We start from the raw sequence: 22,750 nt of genomic DNA on the forward strand, positions 1-22,750 counted from the left end.
AAACCAAGTTGTCTGCTTTCCAGACAGACACTGGAAGACATTCACCTTTCAGCAGGACGATAACCTAAAACACCAGGCTAAATATACAGAGTTCCTTACCAAGACGACATTGAGTGTTCCTGTGTGGCCTAGTTACAGTTTTGACTTAAATTGGCAGTCTAGCAATGATCAACAACCAACTTGACAGAGCTTGAATCATTTTTAAAAGAACAATGAGCAAATAGAGACTTGCCCAGAAAGACTCATAACTTTAAATCGCTGCCAAAGGTGAGTCTAACATGTATTGACTCAGGGTTCTTTACTTATGTAATCGAGATAGTTTTATTTTTCATAATTGTTTTTACATACGTTAGAATTTTACTTCCATTTTGACAGATCGTTGACAAATAAACATTTTAATCCCACTTTATAACACAACAAAATGTGGAAAATCCCAAGGGGTGTGAATACTTTCTGAAGGCACCGTTTTTAGGGTCATTCTCATGAAACGGACATTTAAAAAATAATTGTCCTCTTGGATCACCGAGATTAGGATATGTACTTTCCTATCTCATAATTAGTCTTGTTTTTTGATCAGATAATGAGTTTTACAACTACCAATGCAACAATTCTCATTACCGCAACACTTTTTAAACTCCCAAATAGTAGAACAAAAATGAGCGTTGCATAATTTGCCATTGAAAAACCTGTACTGATCTCTACCAGAGATTCAGTAACCCAACAAATCAGTTTCATCATTTGTTAATCCCAAATAATCCTTGCATAGTACTAAAATCACTGATCTTAGTGTGATGGACTAAAATAGCACTTATTTCAGTATAAGTACTGTAATTATATGCATGTATTTTCAAAAGCGGACTTAAACGTAACTGCAAAAAAAGACTTCTCCAAGGTCTTTACAGGTAATATTGGTGTATTAGGACGTGGATATTTGTGGTTGTACATTTTATTAAAGCTGTATTTCTGGATTGAATGGGATCCTATGGGCAAACGGCATAACACAATATGCCTATAAAGCATCTAAATACGTGGAACGACAACTGTCTTGGGATATTAAACAACAGTATAGGTAAGTGTGAAAATCAGGTACACATGTCAAAATTGGGGATATTCTCCTTTGTGGTGGGGTTGCTCTTTGCTGAAACACAAACTGATGATCGTGGCTTAAAAGTAATTTAAACAGGGTTTTTACACCCTATATTTATTGAGACATTTGTTTTGGTAATGAGAGGCCCTTACCTCAATCTGCAAATAATAGGAGACAGCCATTATGAGTCAGCAAACAATTGACCGCATCACTAAAGCCCATTCATGCCTCCATGTTTAAGGTAATGGTTCTGATTTTTCCCAATTTGAGCTTTTTAGCCAAATCAGTAATGAGAAGACCAAGTGGGGACAAAAGTCGGTCCTGGGGCCACCTCTGGGAGCTCGTTTGCTTTGATTATTTCAATCAGCTGTATAGTGCTAGGACAAAAACCAAAACGTGCACCCGGGGGGTGGCCCCAGGACCGACTTTGGGAAACCCTGCTCAAGATGATGCATCATGAGTGAATAAAAGTTTATTTAAAAACATTTGAGTTTTTACAGAAACTTGAAAGTGTTATGGTAATGAGACATGTCCACTTCAACTAGTATAAAATTACTTCAGAATTGAATACAGATGCATTTCGGTAATGAGAATTTGGGGTGAAAACTTTATTTCAAATAAGACTGCCAAAAACTGGACTTTGTCTTCAGAATGATAGTTGATATTTGCTACAGATGACTAGTTTCATGAGAATCACCCAAAAAAATACTTGAATGAGGACCAGATCTTTTAAAAGTGTTATCAGTGCTGTTTTTGACAGGTTGTAAAGTGTTAGCAATTAGTGTTAATCAACATCGACATGGACAAAAGTGTCTTAAAGAGAAGGTTTAAACAGTCACCATGCAGACTGACAACACTGCAGCCCCTACACATACTGATACACATTCATTCCTAAAGCACCACATATACACACACACACACCAGATACACGTGGACAGTTATTGCTGCTGCTTCAAAGCAGAGCACACACAGCCCCTGCAGTAGTCAGGATGTTGAATGGGATACAGGCGACAGAAAAAGCACATGCAACCAACCACGTGGACAGTGAAAAACAAAAAAAGTTCTTCCGTTTTGTAGATAGATGAGCAGCATTGAAAAAAAATAAAACATTCTGATGTATATCAAGCATGTCTGAATTCTTGGTAAAATGTATGACCTTATGAGTCAAAGCTTTCAGCTAGATTTAAAAAGTAATTGAAAAGAAATAAAGGTATGAAAAATCCAGGCTTTCCATTTAGCTTCATATCATGGCCATCTCTCAGGACTGTTGGACTCCTCCAGTTAGACATTCTTTGGTCGTGAACAAAATACTTCTAAAACAAATAACCACTGCTTTCCACCTTTCAAGGTAACTATATCCTTTCGTTAACTTAACCCGTTAGTCGGTACAACCCTTCAAGACCCAACTTACAGTCAACTGTCTCGTTAATGCTCAAGATGAAAACAATGCCAAACCAAGATGGCCGCCGTTCTAGCTAGATGTGTGGAGTAATGGATGTTGCTGTTGAGCTCTCCCTGTTACCATACTCTGTCCGACCGACTGACATGTCGACTTCAGGTCAGGAGCAGCAAAGGCACTATACAGATGCGGCCTATTCCATCACATAGCTCAGAAATGTCTGCAGTGCTTCTTCCATTATGTTCCCATCTTCTTGTGTGACGTCGAGATACCTGCTAAAACCACATCGGCCACCATGTTGACTGGCCACTTCTTCTGCACTCCCATCACCAGGTTACTCCTCTCCAAAGCTCAGTAGGTATGTTTGCTTCACATGGTCCAATGGGGTTCACAGAGAGACTGGTGTTGGTTCCTCAGTCCAGATGAATGCACATAGAAAATGGACATCATGAGACAAGCCGTTGCTGGGCTACTGGGGGGAGGGGGGGGGAGAGGGGTGTCAGGCCTGGAGATCTTCGAAGCATGTTTCACAAACCCGCACAGGCTTCTTGGATGAGGGTATGAGGGCGTTCTTGGCGGAGCACTCTGCACAGAAGATGTTGCCACAGTGTCTGCAGTGGTGCTGCAAGGGGGAGTCAGAGTTGGGAGTAGAGAGAGTCAGTTAGGAGGATGCCGACTATTTTGTTCTCTATGTATTTGAACTTTATTGAGACAGTTCGGAAATCAGAAAGACACCGAGGTAAGTGGGAGAAATAGTGGGAAGGGTGGACAGGGGAATTGAACACCGGTCACTGGTGAGGAGATTTGTACATGTGTTGGGAGCGTTATCATTCAACCACGGTTCTGCACAGCAGTTAACACTTTTGTGAATTCCTTTGTGGCTCCTCCAACATTTACAATGGTCGTGTTCATAAGGCAGCAAACAGAAGAAAATGAACTGAAACAGGGAGGGACTACCTGAACTTGTCCAATAAGAAACATGAATTCTTTGTTGCTAAACATTCCTGTTGCAAAAAAATCTGCCCTAATGAACACAACCCAAATGAACAGACCGCCGTGTAATACAACTCACCTTCCTAATGGCGAGAGAGAAGCCCTTCCCACAGTCCATGCAGTTCTGTACCTCGTGGTCCTCTGCCCACTTCCTGGTCAGAGACTGTGACTGCTTTATCTACAGACGGGGACAAGGAGAGGGGTTAGAGCACAGCATGAAAACAAGCTCCACTAACACGCATGCACACTCCCAACACACACAGCTCTATTGACGAGCTATTCGTCCTACAGAGTTCAAAGCCGCAGAGCGGCGCGGTCTATTGTGTCATCCATAACTCGATAACAGCCTATTAAATGAGATGAATACAATTACGTAATGATTGGTCATTGGACTCCATGGATGTGGACTCCGTATTGTGCTTAATAAAGACAGAGTTCAGCTACAGGTCATAAAGAACGATGCATCTGAAGTCCTAATAGGTGCGTAACGTGGTGTTAAGTATCTTGGATTGTTACCTGTAGTGACTGGTTTTCTCTGCCCAGCTCCTGCATGGCGGCTGTCGTATCATCCAGTTTCCTCCTCATCTCCACTACTTTGGCCTGCAGTTTCTCCATCTCCCCCTCACCCTTCACACACCTGAAACACAGCCATAACAGAGTCAAAATGGTTGAAGGCTAAAAGCTACCATGGGAGGAGTGAAAAAGAGGAAAGAGGGAGAGCGAGAGAAAATAAATCAAAGCACTAGTCACCTCCAAAGCAACTTCTAACTGCATCACAGGGAGGTTATAATGACGGCACGACTTCTAGCAGTCAAACTACCGGAAATCAATTAGCCTATCCTGCAAGGTGACAGGATGCCTAGAGGTTAGTGTTGGGTCGGTAACCGAAAGGTTGCTGGATCGAATCCCCGAGCTGACAAGGTAAAAATCTGTCGTTCTGCCCCTAAACAAGGCAGTTAAACCCACTGTCACCCAGGCCGCCATTCGAAATAAGAATTTGTTCTTAACGGACTTGTCTAGTTAAATAAATGTTTAAAAAAAACAGCCAACTTGCCCTTTTGTTTCGAAGACACCCACAAGGGTAGATCTAGGCGATTTCCTGCTTCAAGGTAGTTTCTGATATAAACATACCACACAGTAATTCTGGAGACAACTTCACATCCACTACCCTCTCTCTCACCTCTCCAGCAGCGCACGCCTCTCGTCCTGGTTGTTCTGCACGGTGGCCTCCAGCACGGCAATCTCGCCCCGCAGTTCATCCGTCTGCTTCTCCAGCTCGCCGCAGTGCCGCTGACTCCCCTGCCACTCCCTCTTCAGCGTGGCCACGTTTTCGTTGAGCGCCGTCACCTGCAGGCCCAGCCGCGCCTCCGCCTCCTCCCCCCGCTTCGCCTGCCCCTCATGAGCATTACGCTCTGACGCCTGGGGAGGCGAGGGAGGGAGAACAGGGTATTTAGAAGTCTAGAGGATAAAAGCCACACCTACAGGAGCTCTACAACACATCTGAGTGACGATACCTAAAAGACACCATCACACAGTGAAACACAGCCCGTAAAAGCACTAAGGGCTGGTGTGTGTTTTCTGTTAGTAGAGCGACTGTACATATGATACATTTCCACCAGCTAATAGCATTAAAATGTCAATCATCTCATGTACAGTGCATTCAGAAAGTATTCAGACCCATTCACTTTTTCCACATTTTGTTACCTTACAGCCTTATTCTAAATTTGATTCAATTCATTTTTTGCTCATCAATCTACACACAATACCCAATAATGACAAAGCAAAAACTGTTTTTAGATATTTTTGCAAATGTATTAAAAATGTAAAACGAATACTTTATTTAGATATGCATTCAGACCCTTTGCGATGAGACCTGAAGTTGAGCTCAGGTGCATCCTGTTTCCATTGATCATCTTTGAGATGTTTCTGCAACTTGATTTACCACCTGTTGTAAATTCAATTGATTGGACATGATTTGGAAAGGCACACACCTGTCTATATAAAGGTCCCACAGTTGACAGTGCAAGTCAGAGTAAAAACCAAACCATGAGGTCAAAGGAATTTTCAAATACGCTCCGGTACGGACAGGGTTGTGTGTTGAGGCACAGATCTGGGGAAGGGTAGCAAAAAAATTCTGCAGCATTTAAGGTCCCCAAGAACACAGTGGCCTCCATCTTTCTTAAATGGAAGAAGTTTGGAACCACCAAGACTCTTCCGCCCGGCCAAAATGAGCAATCGGGGAGAAGGGCCTTGGTTAGGGAGGTGACCAAGAACCCGATGGTCACTGACAGAGCTCCAGAGTTCATCTGTGGAGATGGGAGAACCTTCAGGAAGGACAACATCTCTGCAGCACTCCACCAATCAGGCCTTTATGGTAGAGCGGCCAGACGGAAGCCACTCCTCAGTAAAAGGCACATGACAGCCCGCTTGGAGTTTTCCAAAAGGCATCTAAAGGACTCTCAGACCATGAGAAACCAGATTCTCTGGTCTGATAAAACCAAGATTGAACTCTTTGGCCTGAATGCCAAGTTTCACATCTGGAGGAAACCTGGCACCATCCCTACGGTGAAGCATGGTGGTGGCAGCATCATGCTGTGGGGATGTTTTTCAGCGGCAGGGACTGGGAGACTAGTCAGGATAGAGGGAAAGTTGAACGGAGCAAAGTACAGAGAGATCCTTGATGAAAACCTACTCCACAGCACTCAGGACCTTAGACTGGGTCCAAGTTTCACCTTCCAACAGGACAACGACCCTAAGCACACAACACAGGAGTGGCTTCGGGACAGGTCTCTGAAAGTCCTTGAGTGGCCCAGACAGAGCCCGGACTTGAACCAGAGCGAACATCTCTGGAGAGACCTGAAAATAGCTGTGCAGCAACACTCCCATCCAACCTGACAGAGTATGAGGGGATCTACAGAGAAGAATGGAGAAACTCCCCAAATACAGGTGTCCCAAGCTTGTAGTTTCATACCCAAGAAGACTCAAGGCTGTAATTGCTGCGAAAGGTGCTTCAACAAAGCACTGAGTAAAGGGTCTGAATACTTATGTAAATGTGATATTTCAGTGTAGTTGTAGTTCTTTTTATTTTTTTTAACCTGTTTTTGCTTTGTCATTATGGGACATTGTTTGTAGATTGAGGGGGAAAAAACGATTTAATTCATTTTAGAATAAGGCTGTAACGTAACATAATGTGGAAAAAGTCAAGGTCTGAATTATTAGGTTGGTGAGCGACTCAGCGTACCAGCTGGGCCTGGATCTCCTGGGTCTCTGCCCATAGCTTCTCCTCTCTCTGGATAACACTGTCTCTGGTGGCCTGGTGCAGGGTCTTCTCCTGCTCCAGGGCTGCCTGCACCTCTTCCACCCGGCCCTGCATCTCCAGCTTCTGCTGGATCAACAGTTGCTTGGCTTCCCGCAGCTCCCTCAACTCCTGGGGGAGAGGGTGAAATGGATAGGTGTAAGCCAGAGGTTCCCAACCTTTTTTGGTTACTGTACCACCAACTGCTCTGCCCCGTGTACCCCTGAAGTACCCACCAATGTGTATTTTACCAGTAGACCTATGGTCTCATGAGTACCCCCTAGGGATAGGCCAAGTACCCCTGGTTGGGGACCACTTGTGTAAGCAATATGATAGCAGTTCCATCTTGTCCTCAGAGGTCAGGTGGAATTGTGGCCATTTTGCTAAAAACCTATCCAATCATCTTAGATCTATAGGAGTACCTGGAGGATAGGGGTTGATATGGTATTCAGTTGGCTCAATTCAGAATCAACCCCTCCCCTTTCCACTCAATGGAGTGACTATACCTGTGACCTGTTCAATGATCCCAGATCAAGTACCACTCCGTAAAGCAAAATAAGGGATTAATAAATGCATCAGCATAAGGAGGGCCTCACCTTGTCACTCCTCTCCCCGAGTGCCTTCAGCTCAGAGCCCAGTCTGGTTGTGTCCTTCTCCAGGGCAGCCTTAGTCTGGCTCAGCTCCTCTGCTCTGCTCCTCTCCTTCTGCAGCTCCTCCTGGGTCACACCCTAGGTGGGGGAGGGGGTGGGATGGCATTGCAAAGGGAGGTTGCAAAGGGAGGGTATATTACTGAAAAGTTTCTAAGTTCCCCAATAAACTAACAGAATTGTAGTATCTTTCAAGGATTTTATTCCCTTTTGGGTACTTCAGATTATCACAGGTGTCTGAAATCATCTCTGGCCGGCTCTCTGGCCTTATCACATGTAAAATATGAAAGAATTAAATATGATTTTAAAATGTAAAAAATGTCATGGCAAAGCTGTAAAACATGATCCTATATATAATCCATCAATTTATAGAAAACCATTGTTTAATATGAGGGATTCAGCATGAAATATCCCTTATGTTTTTTTACACACTTATTTGTCAGTATGTATTTGTTGTCAATGTCTTGGTGCCAAACTGGTGGCAGTTGTGAACGAAGTGTATAGTTGGTGGGTTACAGAGGGAATTGAAAATAATGCCATTGTTGATGAGATGCTTTTTTTATTAATTAGGCTATTTTCTCTTGAACCATATGATCTATCTACCAGAAACTCATGGACAATACAGACACCGATATGAAAAACGAATACTATATATGAATGCATTTTAAAAGTTGTTAAAGTATAAATTACCAAAATGATGATAGATTGACAGTCTCTGTTAATGACCTAAATTACCGGTAGCTTTGCAACCCTAGTTCTGGCTATGGGTTGGAATTAGATGTACAACAATTATAACAAGAGATTCATTACACAAAACTAAATGGGATACCCCCAAGTGAAACAATAATGTCTTCCCTCCTGGATCTCATAAGCGATGTGATTATAAGGACAGGGGAACCTTTGAGCAGGACCCTGGGTCTGCATGTACTGTGTGCGAATAAAATCAATCAACCTGTTGTTTCTGCAACTCTTTGAGGGCCGTCTCCTGCTGGCCAAGCTTCTGGTCCCGTTTAGCCAGCTCCTGCTCCAGGGAGGCCCTGGCAGCCTTTACCTCCTGCACTTGCCCCTCCAGACCAGTCAGCTGGATCCGGTTAGCAGATAACTCCTCCTGGGACAGGGTCAGCCTCTCCTCAGACGCCTGGACAGAGAGTATACACAGGCATGGGTCACATACAGTACATACACACAGAAAACACGGGTCACACACACACTCAACAGGTTTATGAGCATAGCACACTTTCAAATTAGATTAGCATTATGTCAAAAAGGCTTTGATTTATATGATCCTACACCTACGGTGTCCTGGTAGACCATTAGGCAGACACGCGAGTCAGATCATGATCAATATGTACATGCGGTCTGACACGGTCTCTGGTATCTCCATTGATTCCTCTTAACTGCCTTTTCCTTCTCACACAATGACTCTTCCTGTTTAACTCCCACTGACCCCGACCTCCCTCCATTGAAATATCATTGAATGTGGATTCCCGTTCGAGTAAGGATATTTCTATGCTTGCATGGTCTCCCACCCACCTTGAAGTCCTGTCTGAGAGATGACAACTCTGACTCCTTGCCATAGTAGTCAGACTGCAGCTTGACCAGGCCTTGCTGACTCTGCTGTAGAACCTCCTGCAGCTCAGTGGTCCTGGTCCTCTCAGAGATCAAATCCTGGCCGAGGCCTGACACCTGTTCCCTCAGATGACCCTCCTCCTCAGCCTGGAACACAAATGTAGTCCAAAACATGGAAAATACATGGAATTAAGTGTGTGTGTGTGTGTGTGTGTGCATGCATGCATGTCATCTTACCTTCTTGGCATGTGATCCTTGCAGCTCGGTCACTTGGCTTTCCAGCTTCTTCTTTTCCTGGCTGAAGGACCCCTGGGCTGTCGTCAGCTGTGCCTGTAGCTGCTGCACCCTCTTCTCCTTCTCTTTCAGGGCCTCCTGGGTCTTGGTGTGTTGCTCTGTTAATGCAGTCAGCTGCATATTCAGCCCTTTTTCTACCTGCAAAGGCAGACACAAAATAGAACCCATTGTGAGAGCATGGACAATCGGTATCTGGGTCGTGTTCATTAAGGCACACCATAGCAAAACATTTTGCAACTGAAACAAAAATTAAGGGTTTCCTATTGGACAAGCTCAGGTGCAAAATGAATGGGACCATGTAGTCATGTCTATGGGCTTCTTACCTCTCTGATCTTATCCAGCTGCCCTTTGACCTCTGCCATCTCCTTGGTGGTGGCCTCTGTGGCCTTCAGCAGCTCTCGTCTGGCCTTCTCATGGGACTTCTCCTAAAACAGGAACACATTCAAGACATTTTCACGTGAACACAGATATATTTAATGTTGGATTTGGCCTAGAATCTAAGAGACTTCTGCTGATAACACTGACAAATACAATTCTATAAGAAAAGGGCCATTAAAAAGTAGGAGTGTGGATCTCGGATCCGGTCATGTAATCTTATTCATTATGATCTAAAAAGGCAAAACTGATCCTACGGTATATTAGCATTCCCACTCTGTAACACTTTATGAATATGAGCCCAAGTAGCTTCCTGACTCCTTCACATTGCGGTCTGTGCCTTCCACATGGAGGTCTACCACGCTACACCACATTAAACCCACCTTCTCCTCCAGAACTGCCTTGCTGCTCTTCCTCTCCTTGTCCAGCTGGCTCTGGCTGTCCTTCATGGCTTTGGAGGCTTTAGCCAGGCCATCCTTGACCGCCACCAGCTCTTTCCCCTGGGCCTCCTTCTCCTGCTGGGCCGTCTGGAGCTCTCTGGCCAAGCCCTGGGCTTTCCTGTCCAGCTCTGCCTGCTGCGCTTGCCCCTCCTGGGCTAGCTTGTCCAAGTTGGCCTGGAGGGAGGTCTTCTCCTGCTCACATTGCTCCAGCTGCTGTCGCGTGTCACTCAGGGAGGAGGTTTTTCTCTTCAGCTCCACCTGTAACGCAGCAGCTCTGAGAGAAGCAGAGACCGGTCACAAAGAGTACTGGATGTGGTACAATGACTAACAATAAGGAAACAAGCTTGGTTTATAGTCGATGGCCAGAACCACGTTTAATTTATACTCAGGTGGACTGTCTATAGACTGCTGCTGCAACGGTCATTTTCCTTGTCGTCGGGAGATGATTCAGTGCAGTTCGAGTTTCGAAAAGTATTCAGACCCCTTTACCTTTCCCACATTTTGTTACCTTACAGCCTTATTCTAAAATTGATTCAACTGTTTTCCCCCCCCTCATCAATCTACTCAAAGCAAAAACAGCTTTAGAAATGTTAACAAATGTATAAAAAAATAAGTATTCAGACCCTTTACTCAGTACTTTGTTGAAGCACCTTTGGCAGCAATTACTGCCTCAAGTCTTCTTGGGTATGACGCTACAAGCTTGGCACACCTGTATTTGGGAAGTTTCTCCTATTCTTCTCTGCAGATCCTCTCAAACTCTGTCAGGTTGGATGGGAGTGTTGCTGAACAGCTATTTTCAGGTCTCTCCCGAGATGTTCGATCGGGTTCAAGTCCGGGCTCTGGCTGGGTCACTCAGGGACTTTCAGAGACTTGTCCCGAAGCTACTCCTGCGTTGTCTTGGCTGTGTGGTTAGGGTCATTGTCCTGTTGGAAGGTGAACCTTTACCCCAGTCTAAGGTCCTGAGTGCTCTGGAGCAGGTTTTCATCAAGGATCTCTCCGTACTTTGCTCTGTTCATCTTTACCTCTATCCTGACTAGTCTCCCAGTCCCTGCCGCTGAAAAACATCCCCACAGCATGATGCTGCCACCACCATGCTTCACCGTTGGGATGGTGTCAGGTTTCCTCCAGATGTGACGCTTGGCATTCAGGCCAAAGAGTTCAATCTTGGTTTTATCAGACCAGTGAATCTTGTTTCTCATGGTATGAGAGTCCTTTAGGTGCCTTTTGGCAAACTCCAAGTGGGCTGTCATGTGCCCTTTACTGAGGAGTGGCTTCCGTCTGGCCACTCTACCATAAGGGCATGAATGGTGGAGTGCTGCAGAGATGGTTGTCCTTCTGGAAGGTTCTCCCATCTCCACAGAGGAACTCTAGAGCTCTGTCAGAATGACCATCAGGTTTTTGGTCACCTCCCTGACCAAGGCCCTTCTGCCCCCATTGCTCAGTTTGGCCGGGCCGGACTCTCAAGTTTGGCCGGACTCTCATGCCAGCTCTAGGAAGAGTCTTGGTGGTTCCAAACTTCATCCATTTAAGAAAGATGGAGGTCACTGTGTTCTTGGGGACCTTAAATGCTGCAGACCTTTTTTGGTGCCCTTCCCCAGATCTCTGCCTCGACACAATCCTGTCTCGGAGCTCTACGGACAATTCCTTGAACCTCATGGCTTGGTTTTTGCTCTGACATGGAATATCAACTGTGGGACCTTATATAGACAGGTGTGTGCCTTTCCAAATTATTTCCAATAAATTTTATGTACCACAGGTGGACTCCAATCAAATTGTAGAAACATCTCAAGGATGATCAATGGAAACAGGACGCACCCGAGCTCAATTTTGAGTCTCATAGAAAAGGGTCTGAATACTTATGTAAATAAGGTATCCGTTTTTTATTTTTAATACGCAAAACTTTCTAAAAACCTGTTTTCGCTTTGTCATTATGGGGTATTGTGTGTAGATTGATGAGGATTTCATTTTTTATCCAGTTTAGAATAAGGCTGTAACGTGACAAAATGTGGGGGGGAATATGAAGGGGTCTGAATTCTTTCCAAATGAACTTTGACCCTGTTGTGTCCATTGGCATGGTAACCTGACTGTGACAGCATAAAGAAGGTGCAGTAAGTTCTCACCCAGACTTCTCAGTCTCCAATAGGCAACCCAGCTCCTTCACCTTTCCCTTGACCTCCGACCCCTGCTTCTGGAGCTTCTGCACTTCCTGCTGGGCCTGCTTCCTGTCAGCACGCAGCTCCACCCCCTCCGCCTCCGCTTTCTGTCATACACGCACAAAGAACACACACAGCCACACACACACACAAACACACAGCCAATTCAGTGACCTCACAGTGACTTTCTACTACAACCCTGATTCCAAGATGTGTGTATGAGCTAAACCCCTTCATATCGTAATAAACAAAAATCTAATGTGTGTGTGAGTGCGTGCATTTAACTGACCTTGGCCCGCACCTCCAGCTGCTCTAAGCGCTGTTCTGAGATCAGTAGTTTGTCTTTGACCTCCTTCAGACTGGCCTCCAGCTGGCCACACTGCTCCTGTCTCGCCTGCAGCCTCCGGCCCTGCTCCTCCACACACGCCAGGCTCTTACTCAGCTCCTATAAGGACAGAAGAGATGAGGTTACTGGGGGCCCCATTCAAATTCTCTAAAAGCGCATCCTTCTTTCATTGAAGTAATCATTGACTAGACATGATTGGACAGGAGAACACAAGGGCTCCACCACATGACGTTCCCCTGTCCTGTCTAATCAGTGATTACTTCAAGGAAGGAAGGAAGGATTTACTTTTAAAGAATTGGAATAGTGTAACAGTATTTCTTCCGTCTCTCTCCTCACCCCTACCTGGGCACCCTTGAAGAATTGATACGTATCGCTCCACAAAAGCCGCAGCCCTTGCAGAGCAAGGGAAATAACTACTTCAAGGTCTTAGAGCGAGTGACGTCACCGAATGAAACGCGATTAGTCCTCACCGCGCTAACTAGCTAGCCTATGGAGTATGGTGGTAGATCAGATGTTCATCTAGTACGAGTCTATTCTGCTGACGTCACCCATCTCAGCCTGCAGTACTATGAGTGAGCTGACCTCAGACATAGAAACTATGGCTGACCTGCTGCTTGTCCTGTAGTGCATGCTGGGCTGTATCCAGGTGGTTCTCCAGGTCTACTCTCATGGTTGCCTTGGCTGCCTCGGCCGACAGCAGCATCTCGATCTTAGCCTTCAACTGGGGAAACAACAACACAACTTTTCAGTGCCAGAATCTGGCTGAGTGGTAAACGCTCTTAACGCTTTTATTGAGTGGTTAACACTCTTTCACATGACCGTCTGGCAACGGGGGTTCAACCCCCAGCTCGGCCACTTCTGTCGGTGCCTCTCTCCAGTCAAGGGTAAAGAGGGAGGTAGAATATTTATCCATCCATCAGTCCATTCACCCTACCTGTGTGTCCAGTTGGGCCACCTTCTCCCTGCTCTCGGTCAGCTGGGTGTTCACTTCCTTTATAGAGGTCTCCACAGCCTGGGCTTGGTCCTGTGCCGCCCGCAGAAGGGTCTTCTGCTCCTGCACCTGCTTGTGGAGGTTGTCCTGGGCCTGCTTGTGGCTCTCCGATTGGTTCTTCAGTTTGTCTGTCAGGTGTGTGACCTATAGCCCCAAAAACAGAAAGACAGCAAGACAATTAGTTGTTTCTCAGATCATGATTAGGCCACTGTATGTTTTTACTGTGGTTAACACTACCTCAAAGTAAAGTAAAGTTTATTGGTTCGGTATACAGATTTGCAGACGTTATCGCAGGTGCAGTGAAATGCTTGTGTTTTCTAGCTCCAACAGTGCAGTAATACAAAACAACACACATAATCCAAAAAGTTTAAAGAAATTAAGAAATGTCCGAATTAATCTAATTAACAACCCAAATAGCACTGCAACAGCAATCTATACATATCTACACTGGGTGAATGTACACCTATGCACATGAATTGAACAACACACTTCTACGGATCACCGTACTGCATTACGTGTGTGCTCTGTTTTGTGTGTGTGTACACGTCTGTCTGTGCATGTGGGCACGTGGGTCTTGCTTGTACCTGCGTCTAGGGCTGAGCGATATGGCCAAATGATCATATTACGATATTTGTCTCTTTTTTTTAATGTTCTAAATACGCTTCATGAGTAGTGCATGATACATTCTTTCTGCTGATTGTTTTATACTGTTCAGCCAAAAATAAGTAGTATTTTTTTAGGGATTCAATTGCAGTTCTTACTTTCGCCACAAGGGGCATTGTGCTGATTTCTGTGGTGCTTTTGGCACCAGCGCTGCCTCACAGGCACTATTCATGACAAAAAAGTACATGTGTTCACACATGAACAGAAGATTGCCACCCTTTTTTTGTTTTGTTTCATCACTCAGTTATGACATGAATATTACATTTAACAAACCAAACATTGAAACAATGTTATGTGAGGTAAAGTAAATATCCAAACCGGTCCGTGCATCAATACCATATATAGTCAAATACGGTTTACCGCCCAGCCCTACCAGCGTCTGTAGTGTGTGGTTCTTCTCCTGAAGCTGGTTGAGCACAGCCGTCTCTCCCTCCCCGGCCTGAATCTTGGCCACCAGGTCCTCCCTCTCGGCCTCCAGCTGACTCACGCTGTCCTTGGTCTTCTGCAGCAGGGCCTCCAGGTTCTGGATCTTCTGGTCCTTGTCCCCGATCTGACGCAGCACCTGCTCCAGGTCATTCTAACAGGACAGGGACAAAGTGGCAGAGGGAGAAGAGTCAAACAAACGTGTTGTCCGAAGCACTTTCTAAGCAGAAGTCCTTAGTCATGTTCATTAGGCATCAGACAGGAAAATAAATAGACTGAAACAGGGTGGGACGACATGGACTTGTCCAACAAGAAATGTTGTTTTCCGTTTTGCTAAGGTGTGCCCTAGTAAATGAGACCTTGTACTAATGCGTGGTGGGTTTTCTGATGCTGAGCATCACTTCACATAGATTATACTATACACACAGTGAAAGAGGTGAGTTGTACTGACAAAATACTTTTCTTGAACTGCTACGTTGACATGTCCGGTAGTACCTGTGCCTCTCTGAGCTTGGTGTTGGTGTTCTGCTGCAGGCCCTGGAGCTCCTGGTGTTGCTGCTTAGCTTTCTCTAGCTGGTGCTGCAGGTCCAATGTCTTACTGCTGTTCTCCTTCAACTAAAGCAAGACACACATGCAGAGGTCAAACCCAATACAGTAGCTCTGTTTATGGCCTCATTCTGAACCCCCACCTATAGAGAGTCACTTCTAATAGGCAGGCCAGTCTATAAAGGACCTTGTGCAACAATATCCATCATATAACAGTATCGGTCTCTGTTCAACTCTACCGCTCCCAGAAAAATACATGGTCAATATGACCGCTGGTCCACCCATCAGAGAACATGTATTGGGTTTAAAGGGATATTTGGGGATTTTGGCAATGAGGCCCTTTATCTACTCAGATTAACTTGTGGATACCATTTGTATGTCTCTGTGTGCGGTTTGAAGGAAGTTGCTAACTTGCGCAATTGCTAACTAGCGTTAGCGCAATGACTGGAAGTCTGTAGCAGATATCCATAGAATTCCAGTCATTGCGCTAACGCTAGTTAGCATTGGCTCGCAAAACTCTAACTTCCTTCATACTGTACACAGAGACATACAAATGCTATCCACAAGTTAATCTGCCTCTGAGGATCATTGCCAAAATCCCTAAGTATCCCTTTAAATGGGAATGTCCGTTCCAGTAATTCTGTCTATACCCATCCTATACGGAACTCATGTGGTGTCCCTACCTGTTCCTCTGAGCGGGACAGTTTGATCTGCAGGTCGGCGGCTTGTTGCTCGCGGTCCTTTAGTTTCTCCCCAGAGAGCTGCCTCTGCTCCTTCAGACGGCCCTGCACCTCCCCCAGCTGCCGCTCCGCCTCCAGCAGCTTAGCATGCAGCTACAACACAGGGGGAGGAAGAGGATGGGAAGACGGGAGAAAGAGAGGAAGGCTTATACCTAATATACAGTATCATTGATAAGCAAAGACTTGTGTGTCTGACCTGTGTGTGTGTGCACGAGTTTGCCTGTGCGCGTCTCTCATTCGTGCGCGCGTGTGTGTGTATGGTTATCGTCATGTGTGAGTGTCTGACACGTAGGTTATTGGTGTCTGACCGTGTGCATGTGTTACTCACTAACCTGGCAGATCTCACTCTGCTGCGCCAGGCCCTGGCTCTCCCTCTCCTCCCTCTGCTGCTGCAGCTGCTTCCTCTCAGTCTTCACCTCCCTGTGCTTGGCCTCCAGCTCAGCCAACTCCCTTCGGAGCCTCCCGGCTTCCTCCCCCAGCTCTGCTTGGGCTCTCTGCAGGCTGGCCTCGGCACTCACTGCCCGGGCCTGGAGCTCTTGCACCTCCAGCTCCCTCTGGTGCAGGCTGGCCTGGGCTGTCTTCTTGGAGACCTGCTCGGCCCTCAGGCCTTCCTCCAGCTCCTGAAACTCCTTCTCCCTGCGCAGCAACTTCTCTGAAAGCATCTGGAGGGAACCAGAGGGGGTAAAGTGATTAGCTAGTGATTACGGTCCTGTGCGGCTCTGTCGGTAAGACGATTGCGCTAGCAACACCAAGGTCATGGGTACAACTCTGGCAGAGAACATCACAAACACATAGATGTATACGCTAACATAAGTTACGTAAGTTGCTTTGGATAAAAGTCAGCTAAATGGCATATATTAACAGGTTGTGAAGAGAACTGGTGTTTCAGAATGTTTTGAAAGACAGAAACGGATACTCTGAACGGATAAGCATGAGGGGCAATCTGCTAAATGGTGTAAGAACCCTGTGTAATAGAAAAACTAAATGTAATGGAAAGTGTTATACACACAGCTCCTTAAAATATTTGACATTGGGAGATGTTGACTTAAGTGAAAAAATTTTGATTAATTTAACTCTTATTAAAAGCTCAGTTCCTGTTAAACAAAACAAAAATGTACAGATACCTTCTCACTTATCATAGTGACATTGGTCGTTCAACCTCTGAAAAGAACACTGCATCCCTACAGACCTGCAGAGGGGGCATTCCAGAGGAATACGTTTTACGACAGGAACTTGAATGCCGGGCTGTCTGTGTCTGTGTGTGTGTGTGTGTGTGTGTGTGTGTGTGTGTGTGTGTGTGTGTGTGTGTGTAGTAAACTTGGCACAAGGGGAATGATATATAATACAATGGTGTGAACAACAGTGCTGGTAACTGGGGGACATGACTGGGACATAGAAAATGCAAGACACTGATCTTTTTCCCCTCCGGTCCCACAGCAGCTGAGCCTCATTTATGAGTGGCTCTATCACTCCCTCTTCAACTTCTTCCAACCCCTCTATCCATCCCTCTCCTTCCATGTCCTTGTTTCAACCTTGGTTCATATCTCCCCGATTTCTCGCAGTCTCCTGTCTTTATGCATCATTTTCTTTCGCTACCTTTTTCCTCCCCTCCCTCATTGTTTCACTCTATCCAGTATCCACCTCTTCTCTCTGTTTCTACTCAACTTTCCTCTGTCCTCCCATCTTTTATTTTATAAATATTTGTAAAGGTATTTTCTGACTTCCTTGAACAGATAGGTGAGGATGACAGTGGGGAAAGATCGAGAGAGGTTGTATCATAGGCCGGATTCAAATATTACAGGTCAAATATAAATTAATATACTCAGTTTAAAATAACAGGCTGACTCAAAATAAAAAAATACACACAGAAATCATCATATTAATCAAACAGGATTTCGTAATAATAAAATTGGTATATAAAGACAAATAGAGGTGGGCCTACACCTCAGACTCCCCATCCCATTCCCCCCAGCCCAACATGTCTCCGTCTGGAAACCATGTTTTCCACCACGCCTATCAACTCCGGTTGGATGTCAGTAGTGCTGAGCGATTAGTACTTTGAGGTCGGTTTGGTTTCGGTTTCATTTTTTTATTTTATTTAAAAAATCTATCACGGTTCACTCCTCAGTCTCTGCTCCGCACAGACTGGACAAGTGCTGGCACGCAATGGATTATGGTCATTGTAGTTAATTACCGCATGTTCTATGCTAAACTATGTAGAATTTGGGCCTGTTGGAAACTACAACTCCATTTCTGCATCGCACAGTTCAGTCTTGATCTGATTTATTTCTACAGAAACTAGCATGTCTTGGGGGTATGATACTGTATTTGTGTGTATTTGTTTATTTTCTATTTAACCTTTATTTAAACTAGGCAAGTCAGTTAAGAACAAATTCTTATTTACAATGACGGTCTAGGAACTGTGGGTTAACTGTCTTGTTCGGGGGCAGAATGACAGATTTTTACCTTGTCAGCTCGGGGATTCGATCTAGCAACCTTTCGGTTGGTTACTGGCCCAATGCTCTAACCACTATGCTACATGCCTTCCCAGTATAACTCTCACTCATCAGTCGCAATTCATTCAGGATTATCCTTAATCATCGTGGTAGCATCCACATTAATGTAGAAGTGTTTAGAAATATTCTGCTCTTATTTACAATAAAAGTGACTCCAAAATGACACAATACATTATTTACCATTCATTTCTATTGGGCACAAAATAATCTGAAACACCCAAAGCAAACAGCAAATGCATCAAAGCTTGATGTAGTCATTGCGTGCTATGAATATGGGTCCAAGTCCTTAACTATTTACTACTTTAAAAAAACAAGTGAATTTGTCCCAATACTTTTGGTCCCCTAAAATGGGGGGACTATGTGCAAATGTTGTATCAGTGTCCCAATACTTTTAGAGCTGTTTAAGTTTATTTACTTTATTTTTACAGGGACAGTGCACATTATTCAACGTTTCAGTAAAAGTGACGGTTTTAGCCGGCTAATTTTCAACCGCAGTCCCTGGGCAGGTTATTGTGTGTGTGTGTGTGAGACATTCCCAGAAGACAAACTCAAAATGTCGCTCACAACAAAAGGAACTAACAAACAAAACAGAAAGGGGTTCAGAAGGCGTTCTGAAAGGCACCATGTGGGTGCCCGCTGAATGTTGGTAAAGCCACTAGTAAGGGGTTCTGAAAGGCACCATGTGGGTGCCCGCTGAACGTTGGCAAAGCCACTAGTAAGGGGTTCTGAAAGGCACCATGTGGGTGCCCGCTGAATGTTGGCAAAGCCACTAGTAAGGGGTTCTGAATGGCACCATGTGGGTGCCCGCTGAACATTGGCAAAGCCACTAGTAAGGTTTTTTATTTTCTATTTTAAAGACTAACTAAAAGAAAGACCGACAACAACTTAGGATAGAGAGTAAAAAGACAAACACCAAAGCCTGTAACAGTGTGTGTGGTGTGTGTGTGTATGTAAACTCAGCAAAAAAAGAAATGTCAATTTTTCAGGACCCGGTCTTTCAAAGATAATTCGTAAAAATCCAAATAACTTCACAGATCTTCATTGTAAAGGGTTTAAACACTGCTTGTTCAATGAACCATAAACAATGAATGAACATGCACATGCACCTGTGGAACGGTCGTTAAGACACTAACAGCTTACAGACGGAAGGGTATTAAGGTCACAGTTATGAAAACTTAGGACACTAAAGAGGCCTTTCTACTGACTCTGAAAAACACCAAAAGAAAGATGCCCAGGGTCCCTACTCATCTGCGTGAACATGCCTTAGGCATGCTGCAAGAAGGCATGAGGACTGCAGATGTGGCCAAGGCAATAAATGGCAATGTCCGTACTGTGAGACGCCTAAGACAGCACTACAGGGAGACAGGACGGACAGCTGATCATCCTTGAAGTGGTAGACCACGTGTAACAACACCTGCACAGGATCGATACATTCGAACAGCACACCTGCGGGACAGGATGACAACAACAACTGCCCAAGTTACACCAGGAACGCACAATCCCTCCATCAGTGCTCAGACTGTCCGCAATAGGCTGACAGATGCTGGCCTGAGGGCTTGTAGGCCTGTTGTAAAGGCAGGTCCTCACCAGACATCACCGGCAACAACTCCTATGGGCACAAACCCACCATTACTGGACCAGACAAGACTGGCAAAAAGTGCTCTTCACTGACGAGTCGCGGTTTTGTCTCACCAGGGGTGATGGTCAGATTCGCGTTTATCGTTGAAGGAATGAGCGTTACACCGAGGCCTGCACTCTGGAGCGGGAGTGGTTTGGAGGTGGAGGGTCCGTCATGGTCTGGGGTGGTGTGTCACAGCATCATCGAACTAAGCTTGTTGTTATTGTAGGCAATCTCAACGCTGTGCGTTACAGGGAAGACATCCTCCTCCCTCATGCGGTACCCTTCCTGCAGACTCATCCTGACATGACCCTCCAACATGACAATGCCACCAGCCATACTGCTCATTCTGTGCATGATTTCCTGCAAGACAGGAATGCCATGGCCAGCGAAGAGCCCGGACCTCAATCCCATTGAGCACGTCTGGGACCTGTTGTATCGGAGGGTGAGGGCTAGGGCCATTCCCCCCAGAAATGTCTGGGAACTTGCAGGTGACTTGGTGGAAGAGTGGGGTAACATCCCACAGCAAGAACTGGCAAATCTGTTGCAGTCCATGAGAAGGAGATGCACTGCAGTACTTAATGCAGCTGGTGGCCACACCAGATACTGACTGTTACTTTTGATTTTGAAAGTCACCCGTTTCAATGGATGCCACCGGAACCAGAAAATCAAGTTATTTATCCCACAATCGTTTCATTATTTTTATTTATTTATCTTTTATTTAACAAGGGAATTCAAAATGCGAAAAATCTATTATTCAAGTGAGCCCGGGTGGGGGTTCCATGGTGGGCTAATCCCCCCTCTCTCCCAGACACTTACTTGGGGAACAGACAGCAGCTGTGCCGGCAGCACGATCAACACGCCTGACACAGGGGGCCTAATCCCTATCTGGCAACCAAAACAAAGGCCCTTAAAGTTGAAAGCCCCACTGGGCACATCGGTGCGGTTACCTACAGTTGTATTTTAGCCCAAAGTGACAGGTTGCCATGGCAGGGGTATGACAGAGATGAACCCCCTGCTGGTTTAGTTGTGTGTGTGTTTTGTCAACATGTCAAAGTTGCCAATGAAAGCTCATCACAGGCTGGTGGCAGCAGAGCATTGAGATGGAGAGGGTGGTAAGTGAGGAGGCTGGGTTAAGAGACTTAGAGAATGGGCTGGCAAGGCTACCACGTTTTAGCGAGGGGCAGTTGGTAAGGCATGTTAAAATGACTACAGTCACCGTAAATTGGGGACTGGGTGTATATTGCCATTTCAGCTGGCACTTGGAAGCGCAAGTGTGAGTAGTGTTTCATCTATTGTTAGGATTGTAAAGGTGGCAAACGAAGTGTCTTAAATGGGAGGGAAATTGCCTGAATTTGGGATGGTGGTGACACAGACTGATGGAGCATTGATTAAACTACAGGGAAGTATTAGTTGTGTAAAAGTGTGTCTGTGGAATTGTGTGTTACCTGGCTCTGTTGCTGCAGGTTGTTCAGAGAGCTCTGGAGTTGGTGAATGTGCTGGGTGTACACAGCTGCCTCCTGAGGTCCCTTCTCTAGCTCTGCCTTCAGCTGGGAGATGGTCATCTGGAACACACACACAAAAACAATGTGAGATACTTTACTGAAAAACATTCACATGCCATGTGCCAGATTCTGGTCGAGTGGTCAACACTCCAGACTCAGGAGGACTACACATACCCACAGGCGACGGGGGTTTAAGCTCAAATAAAAAAAAGATATACTTAAAAAAAAGCATTCACATGCCACGACTTGGCATTCTTGAAAAGACAGCAAGGCTACAGAGCATCCATACAGAACGAAGAGCGAGCCGAGCAAGGAATCACAATTGGTATGAAGTCACATAAACACAAACAAACATACAGGGAGCAGGGACACCTAAAAGAAAGAAATCACATTCCTGAAAACATATTGTCACCGAAACATTGATTCATCCATAAACTGGTGAGGAAATCAAGGGGCAGAGTAAAAAAGGAATGCTTTTTACCTCCAGTTTCCGGATCTTAAAGCAAGGGGAAATTATGGAGAGAATTGGGTGAGGAGGAGAAGTGGAAGAAAAGAAAGGGAAAGAAAACAGGTAAACACTGGTAGACAACACATAGAAGAACACCAGAGTTGAGCTGAGCAAATGGGTCAGAGATTAGGCGATTGGTTTAAATCATCTCAACATCCAACAAACTGGGTATCAATGACCAACCTTTCTTTGGAAAGACGAGTGATTCAATCTGCACATCGTCCAGCTAGGTGACCCTCGTGAGCAAGCAGGAAGTGGTTGTTTTTGTTACAAAGTTGGGGTTATTAAGCGGATTTACTAAAGCCGGGGTGGATAGGTAGTGTAGTCTAGCACAGTTAAAACAGGTTGAGGACAGGGGGTTGTGTGGTCAAGCCCAGGTAGGGCAGGGGTGGATGGGTAATATAGTCTACTAGCCCATGTAGGACTACAGGATGAGCCAGGCAAGACCCCCATGAACCTATGAGATTTATTCACAATGTATTATTCCATTATAAAAAGGTCAGGTGAGTCCTTAACAGTTGCGACCTTCAATGAAATGTATTCATATGCAAAACATTTCATTTTTGTATAAACCGAAGTGATGCAAGTTGTCATCTATTAGGAGAGCCAATTAAAAAAGTAGTTTTTTTTGTGAGTGTGTAT

The 22,750-nt window shown here is 45.2% G+C and overlaps 1 protein-coding gene across 4 annotated transcripts in view; it reads right to left on the reverse strand.

Annotated features, from left to right (window-relative positions):
* Positions 1–2,877: 2,877 nt before the first annotated feature.
* LOC139406841 (early endosome antigen 1-like) overlaps positions 2,878–22,750 on the reverse strand; it is a 44,832-nt gene continuing 24,959 nt past the window's right edge. For 2 of the 4 annotated variants that reach the window (XM_071149949.1, XM_071149932.1), the window contains 21 exons: positions 22,082–22,096; positions 21,544–21,660; positions 16,294–16,623; positions 15,905–16,054; positions 15,171–15,290; positions 14,626–14,829; positions 13,533–13,733; positions 13,206–13,319; positions 12,542–12,697; positions 12,220–12,359; positions 10,043–10,373; positions 9,608–9,709; positions 9,228–9,422; positions 8,955–9,137; positions 8,374–8,559; positions 7,371–7,502; positions 6,721–6,906; positions 4,660–4,898; positions 3,996–4,116; positions 3,559–3,657; positions 2,878–3,108 (listed from right to left, as the gene is read on the reverse strand). In XM_071149949.1, the coding sequence (XP_071006050.1) occupies positions 2,986–3,108; positions 3,559–3,657; positions 3,996–4,116; positions 4,660–4,898; positions 6,721–6,906; positions 7,371–7,502; positions 8,374–8,559; positions 8,955–9,137; positions 9,228–9,422; positions 9,608–9,709; positions 10,043–10,373; positions 12,220–12,359; positions 12,542–12,697; positions 13,206–13,319; positions 13,533–13,733; positions 14,626–14,829; positions 15,171–15,290; positions 15,905–16,054; positions 16,294–16,623; positions 21,544–21,660; positions 22,082–22,096 (3,444 nt within the window). In that variant the 3' untranslated portion in view covers positions 2,878–2,985. The remainder of the gene's footprint in view (positions 3,109–3,558; positions 3,658–3,995; positions 4,117–4,659; positions 4,899–6,720; positions 6,907–7,370; positions 7,503–8,373; positions 8,560–8,954; positions 9,138–9,227; positions 9,423–9,607; positions 9,710–10,042; positions 10,374–12,219; positions 12,360–12,541; positions 12,698–13,205; positions 13,320–13,532; positions 13,734–14,625; positions 14,830–15,170; positions 15,291–15,904; positions 16,055–16,293; positions 16,624–21,543; positions 21,661–22,081; positions 22,097–22,750) is intronic. The other 2 variants (XM_071149923.1, XM_071149941.1) reach the window with 1 other exon arrangement.

The sequence above is a fragment of the Oncorhynchus clarkii genome, chromosome 1, assembly GCF_045791955.1.
Source record: "Oncorhynchus clarkii lewisi isolate Uvic-CL-2024 chromosome 1, UVic_Ocla_1.0, whole genome shotgun sequence".
NCBI lineage: Eukaryota > Metazoa > Chordata > Actinopteri > Salmoniformes > Salmonidae > Oncorhynchus > Oncorhynchus clarkii.